At 44.8% G+C, this 7676-nt stretch overlaps 1 protein-coding gene across 1 annotated transcript; it reads left to right on the forward strand.

Annotated features, from left to right (window-relative positions):
- The first annotated feature begins 270 nt into the window (after positions 1-270).
- On the forward strand, positions 271-1166 carry LOC139685018 (uncharacterized). The gene is made up of 2 exons (XM_071581539.1): positions 271-779; positions 986-1166. The coding sequence occupies exons 1-2, from the start codon at positions 271-273 to the stop codon at positions 1164-1166; spliced, it is 690 nt and encodes a 229-aa protein (XP_071437640.1).
- Positions 1167-7676: the final 6510 nt, after the last annotated feature.

Here is a 7676-nt window from a genome sequence, read left to right on the forward strand (position 1 = left end):
CGAGAGCACCTAACAGATGCCAATTCCACGCTTTCCATAGAAGTGTGTGATAAAATTGGGGCACATTTGTGGAATTTAGTGCAAACTGCACCTGAAGAATTTCTGCTGCACATTTCGTCATATGCAGCTATAAGGAAAATGCTGTTAGAGGTAGAACGAGCCCATAAAAACCTCGATATACTGGAGAGAAAGGAAAAAAGCCAGTTTCTACATAGCAGTTTTTCCCCTGAACACCCTTCTGCACCGCCGTGGGCACCATCACCCGTGGAAATGCCGCCGTGGTACCCCTCTGCCACACCGCTGCCGCCCGTGCCGCCCGCAGAAACGCTGCCGCGGTACCCACACGCGGCACCGCCCGCTCCCGCTCCGGAAAACCCGACAAGACCACAGCAACCATGGAATCAAAGCTTTTCCATACCGTTCGTCACCACAAAAAGCCAAGAAGTCGTCTTTGCACCGCCTTACAACTCACAGCGAATGAGACCACCGGCTGCTGCTGTAGAAGCGGCCGGACCTCAGCAGCAACCTTGGAACCCCACAAGACACGCCACAGAAAACCAAACCGTGAGTGAGTTTTATTTAAATCCTATCTCCGAGAAGGCGCGATGGGGAATGCCCTCAGCTGAGAGAGACATGTGGAGGGGGAGACAAACCCCTTGGAGTTTCTCTTTCCCTGTCCATCCACCTTCGGCACCGGCTCTGCCACCGCCGCCGCCAATGCCCTGCGGGTACCTCGGGGCTGAAGTCACCCCGCCGCCGCGCTCCCCGCCGCCCTGCAGGTACGCCGGAGTCGCTCCATTGCGGCAGGAGACTGTTGAGGCAGACATTCCAGCAGGGCTACAGCCGCCCGCCATAACCGCGTGGCCAGGAAAACAAAGAGACCACGTGATCTCAAAGCCCGCGAAATCAAACAAAGGAACGGCGCGCCCTTACCACGAGGCGCCAGGACCGCCCAACCCCCCTCCCTACTGCCTGCCAATCACAGCGCATGCGCCAGGCGTGGATCCGCCGCAGCCCGCAGGGGCCGGGGTCGGCTCCGAATTCGCCCGCTCCAGTGGCGGATCAGTTTCCGCGCCACCCCCACCACCGTCAGCGTGGATCGACTGCGTCATGGAGAGGGGAGAGACTCCTCCCCAGTGGAGCGGAGCCACCGGAGCTCCCCCTGAAAGTTCCCTTCACTGTGTGCCCTCCATAGCGCAAGGGTCCCGAGAGCGAGTTCCCACAGCGCCGGTCGCGCAGGACAGAAGCGCTGAAGCACCAGCGGGGACCCTCTCCCCGATAGCCGTGCGCTGCCCGCAGCTGCCAGCACCGGCACTGGAACCCCCCGCGCCGGTAGAGACTGCCACTGCGCCGGCAACCTGGTACCTGCAGCCTCCATCACCAACAGCCACACCCACCAGCTGTATCCCAGAATGGAGAGCAACAGATAAAGAAGCCTCTGTTTGGGACATGCTGGGGGGAGCTGGGGATCACGATGTAGTAAAAAAGGGATTTGAAAGATCCAAAAATGCTGCTAACTTAATTTCAAAGCTTTCTGATACCCAGGTACCAGATTCTGCAGATGGAGTCACAAAGCCACCTCGCGACCTCACATTTAATACCCAGCAAAGGTACAAAGAGTTAGTATCCATAGCTGCAGAAGTAGGTACACCTTCACCTTCCCTGCAACCCCTGGTTTCTGCACCTGTGATTAACACTACACAAGGCTTAAAATGGGAGCCACTTGATTGGAAAATTGCACAAAAAATACACAGTGTAGTCTTTCAATACGGCTATGACAATGCCTTGGTAAAAAACCAAATCACAGCCTTCATAAAATACAATAACATAATCCCAGCAGACACTAAAGTTTTAATGGAGTTTATTCTACCTCCTACTGCTTATATGATATTTCTACAGAAATGGAAAGAGCAGTTAACGGAGGAACAGGCAAAAAATATACACTTAGAAACTGGACATCCCTTAAAATTAGCATCTTTAGACCAGCTAATGGGATCAGGAGCTTATGAAGACCCACAAACACAAGCTGCATTACATTTTCATATTTTGCAACAGTCAAAGAATGCTGCTTTGACTGCATTCTCTAATCTGCCTAAGAAGGGAAAACCTTCTCTACCCTATATGCAAATAATGCAGAAACCTGGACAGACATTCATGGAATTTGTAGATAAAGTAACAGAAGCTTTGGAAGCTGCTCCAAATATTACCCCTGACATTAAACCAGCCTTATTGAAAGATCTGGTAATTAATAATGCCAATCCTCAATGCAAACAGCTCATAGCCTCTCTACCAGCTACAGCTACTTTGGTACAGTTAATTGAAGCCTGTGCCAGATTGCCCTGGGTAGAAGAGGAGGAAAAAGCAAAGCTACATGCTTCTGCTCTAGCCACAGCTCTTAGCAAACAATCCACCCAAAAAAGGGGGAAAAGACCCTGGAATTTAACAACAAAATCTAGTCCAGCACAACCAAAATATAGCAAAACTCAAAGGTTCACTGGAGAATGTAACCGTTGTCACAGACTTGGTCACAAAGCCCAAGATTGTCATTCTAAATATAAAAAGGATGGTACTCCTCTAACAAACATGGGGTGGGGAGCTGGACCTCCAGAAAACCAGAGGGGCTGCAGGCCATGGAGCGCAGCCAGTCAAATGCCTCATGGAAACTGGAGCCAGGCTGCCTTCCCCATATGGCAACCACAACCACAAGCAGCAGTAGCCTAGGACTAGTTGTTAACTGTCCAATCAAACAAGAACAGTCCAGTTCAAGTTAGCATGTTGTTTAGCCTATATTTTGAAATTCTGTTAACTTTCAGTTAAAGTGCAGTTTTGAGCTTATTGCACTGCCAAGTTGCCCAGCAGGCTGCAAGGGTAAGGATACCTGCCCCCCTAAGCTGCTGAACATTTTCTAGAGAGCGTAAGATCATCAGTACTTACTCTCCTTCAGTATTGGTTATGTTTAGCCTTTGTGAATTTCCTCTGTGAATTCACACTTGTTTACTGCTTTACCAAGAGTGTATAAGGACTAAAAATCAAAGCTTCATTCTCAGGCCTCTGTGATGGCCACACAGAAGTTCTGAGAATGGACCTTGAACACAAGGAGATTTAGTTCAGCTGGACTGAACTTGCTTCTTTGCTAAGTTAAGTCACTCTGCACTCTTGGACACTATGCACAAAATTTAATAAAATTCGTAGTTTGTTTACAGTGGTCTGTACAGTGATGACTGCACAGGAAGGACCACAAATTTCACGCGTGAAAGAAAAGTTTCTTGTTTTGCACTAGTTATAAGTTTGCAAATTCCAAACATACATGTCTTAGTCATGTATTGGTTTGTGTTAGTTTACAAAGGTTACTGTACCTCCATCCAAAAAGTCTATTTTGAAAAGAGAGGGGGAGGTAGGGATGTGTAACCTGCAAATACCCTGTTAGGTCTTGAATTAGCAAAATTTAAGATTTTCAAAATGTTATTTCTCAATTTTCAAAATTTTCAGCCTTTCTGTTCAAGTTGCAATATGCATGATGTGTATTATGTTGTTTGCATTTTTGCTTTGTTCTTTGAAACAAAAGGGGGAGATGTTGCAGCCCTGATTCAGGTGGGTCTGAGTGACCATCTTACAAGTTTCGTTTTCCCCTTAAAAGGACATGTTTCCAGCCTCAACCAATTGGAGTCAGACCACCGCACCTGGGGCGGGGTCACTTGAGGTCATATATACCTGTGTTTTTGAATAAACTTGGGATTTGCTTTACATCACATTGGTGTGTGCAGTCTCACTAGGCGTGGCGGCAACACACAATCTTTGGCAAGAGATCCTAATTGTTATGTTTCATTACCCTCAAGCACAGGACTACTCGCCCCATTGTCCCAACATTGCACCTGCCAGGTGAGGATTCGTTCATTAGGCAAGCGATTATAATCTCTCTGTAAATCCTGAATCTCTTTTGGGGTCAGTGATCATGTAATTTCACTTTCCCTCATTATTTCTTGTCTATCTCTCCCACATAGAATCCTCTCCACTTCCCTTTTTACTCTTCCACTTTTCTGCGGAAACTCTCCCACCTCCTTTTTGCCTCTCTCACGTGGAGGAGGGGATCAAGTGTGCTGTGGGGATGAGCTTTTATGCCATTCAGGCCATGGGGATGAGCTTTTACACCATTCACGCAGTAGAGAGGGACTTTTACATCATTCATGCCATGGAGAGGGACTCCTACATCGTTCACGCTGTGGAGATGGACTCTTACGTCATCCATCATACTTTATGGGTGGAGGTAGCAAATAGTCTGTCGGGTGCGGGGACAAGGGCCTCTTCCAGTCTTCTATTCTTTCTGATGTAGGTTTGATGTAGGGAGGTGAAACCACGTCTCCAAGGGAAGGTTGGGTCTGGAGAGGTATTAGTTCTCCCTCAAGCTGAGGAAAATGCTTTGGCCTCTTCTTTATGTCTTCTGAAATACTGAATGTGTAGTCAGGGTACAGATTATCAAGTGGCAATATATCACAGGTCATTTGTACTGTCTTCTTCTTTTCTCTTGACACCACTCTGTTCTTTTTTGGATGCACCTCTAGTTCTTTTGGATGCATCCCCAGTTCTTTTGGATGTGCCCCTTCTCTTATGGCTGCTTCTTCCTCTGTGGCGGCTGCTCCTTCCTCTATCATGGTCACTCTTTCTTCCCTTGCAGTCACTCTTTTCTCCATCACAGTTGCTTCTTCCTCTCTCACAGCCGCTCTTTCATTCGTTGTAGCTACTCCTTTGTCTGTTGCTGCTGCCTCTTCATTTCTCACAGCTGCTCCTTCATCCACTACTACTTGTGTGGATGGGATAGGTCTTTCTGCCCCTCCTCCTTCTTCTTCTTCTACATGTTCTAAACACGGGGATGGATCTGTAGGTTCTGAAGCCTCTTTCATCTATGTTTTCCTCTTTATGGGGACAATAGTAATCTTTGGCTTTGTGGCTTGGGTTTGGTTTTCTATAGGGCGAGCAGAAGCCGTGCTGACTTTGGCTTGAGTCTGAGTTTTAGCTGTAATTTCAGAGGACTTAGAGATGGCATTGACTTCCTGGTTTTTAGCTTGAGCCTCAGTTTTAGAAGCAGCATTGGTTTGATGCTGTTTGGGCTCCGCTTCCTGTAAATTGAATGGGAACATCACTGGTCTTGGATGGCATATTTTGATTTTCTCTTTCAGCTTTAACCCTTTGAAAGTGGTCTATGACAGATTGATAAGCACTAGCCAGGCCCTAACACAAAGCAGAGAATCGCATTAGGGATTCTTGTAGGAAAAACACCTTTCTATTAAACAGCAGGTCATTTCACCAGAATCAAACACTTGTTCTGGTGTGAACTCCCAGTTAATGGGAGGTGCCACATGCCTTACCACTTTACCGAAATCTAACCAGGCTCTATCTCACCTGGGGACTGGCCTGTCTGAAGCCCTTTTCAAAGTTTCAGCGAGTCTCTTTGAGGTATGACTTTTCCTACATCTACAACAGGGAATGCAACACAACACCATTCTTCCAATTTTAAACAACACTTCCATTACTTTTATAAACAACAGTATTGTTGCAATACAATTTAGATAATAGTTGAAAACAGTTGTAACAATGGGAATCTCTTTTAACAGGCTTTTAATATCACAGTTCAGAAGAGGCAAGAATGGGTAGCATTCATCCTCTGGTCTTGGATGTTTCCCTATGGGATAGCTCAGGACAGGCACAAGCATTGCCAACATCAGCACACAAATGGGTAAAATGACTCTTAAAAGGAGGCCCTTTACAGTATAGGGCTGTTGAGTGACACCAACTTTGGGGTCATGGTTACGACTACCTTTAGTACCTCTGTGTTAATCACTAAAAAAGGTAGAGGTTGTAGTACCCGTTGTTTATATCAACAAAGTGGTTTTGGCTGCTTTCTGGGTAACTGTTTTGTAAACAAAACTTCACTTAGTAGTTTTCCTGGCAGCATTACCTAACACTGTTCCAAAAACAATATATAAGTTTACAAGATGTAACCTGAGCTTGGCTGTATTCCCAGGAGTTGTTTTCAAACCAAACAAAGCTTAACTGAAAACAACTAATGAATCTCGGTGGAACCTCCAATTAACAGCGTGTCTCCATTTGACTTGGCCTCTTAGCCGAGCCCAAGCTGCCTCCCCCTCCTCCCCTTCCCCTTTTCCCCCACTCTTCTAAGTAAAGGAAAAAAAACAAAACAAAAGAAAACTGGAAACCTGAAATTGAATTAAATCAGAATATATATATATATTCAGATATTTACAATTATATATACAATTGTACATACAATAGGAGCTCCCAAGGGGAAAAGAGAAACAGGAGGGAGAAACAGGGACAAGGGAGGGACACAAAAAACCAGAACAGACAAGTACAATCAAAAACTCAAAAACACTAGCACAATGTAATCTTACCAACAACCCTCAAAAGAAAGCCAGCTTCTCCTTGATCTCCCATGTGGTAGATAATGGCAACCACTGCAATAGGCCTCAGGCTCTGATAAGTGAGACCGATGTAGGGATCGACTGCTCCCAAGCTTTGCCGGAAGAAAAAAAAAGGAGAAACTTCCCCTCTCTCTCTTATGTATACTCCCTTGTTACATGACAAAACTGTGTAAAATACCTAGGAAATGGGCATTTCCCTAGTTACAACTACTTCCTAAGTAATGCCTGGATCAAAACTATCACAGAGAAATACAATGTACCTGAGCAAGTTTGAAGATGGTGCTACGCTGAGACTGTTAGTTAGTGTTTCATTGGCCTACTGGGCATGCTTAAACTCACCAACACATTGAAGGCAGAAACTAACACACCTCTCATTTGAAACTCCGGAAGAAGGCCATCATATGCACCATAACATTATGCTAAATTTCTGACACCTGCATGGCTAAATCTGAGGAAGAGGTATGATACCTACTGCCTTTTCAACAAACATGGGTAAGTGTCAAAAACAGCAATTGAAAGAGGAAAATAGATGTCAGGTTTTAACGACTGATGTTACTTGCTAACAAAGAAATTCCTTGTACTCTGGCAGAGAGACACACAGATATATTTCCTGGATTGATTATGACTGATGTATAGAAGGAGTCCCAAAAGATGTAATACTTCATTGATGGAGGGTGTTGATTTATACTTCAAAAACAATTTAGAAATTTTTACAACTTCTCTACTTAAATAAATCAATCAGGGAAGAAGCTTGATACTGTATAACATATAGCATTGTCGGTAGTTTTTATCTTTGTAAATGCTATTAATATCTCTTGGGAAAGAGTCATACAAAGAAGGCAGCAGAACAGCAACCAACATTAAGGAGGAATGGATTAAGGAGACATTAAGGGCCTTACTGTGGGCCTTATTATTGTTGAGCAGCTAAATTGTGGAAAATATGATTAATGTTGCTTGTTGTGACATGTTTTCACTCATTAGGGCCAAATAACTCTCAGATCTTCATACTCAACCTTTCCAGGTTTTGCCAGTGAGACTTGTGTGGCTTCAGTAAAGTGATTAAAAAAATTAATTGTTGCAGCAACTTCAGAAATTATCCTTAGGAAAGATTGCAAAGGAAAAAGTCCTGTTTTCTGCTAAGGCAACAGAGGACAACAAAAAAAATCCCAAATCACTCAACAGTTTGATGTGTCCCAGTGTTAAAGTTGACAGGATACTTTATCATTTTTCCATATTTCC

This window comes from Pithys albifrons, chromosome Z, assembly GCF_047495875.1.
Source record: "Pithys albifrons albifrons isolate INPA30051 chromosome Z, PitAlb_v1, whole genome shotgun sequence".
Classification (NCBI taxonomy): Eukaryota; Metazoa; Chordata; class Aves; order Passeriformes; family Thamnophilidae; genus Pithys; species Pithys albifrons.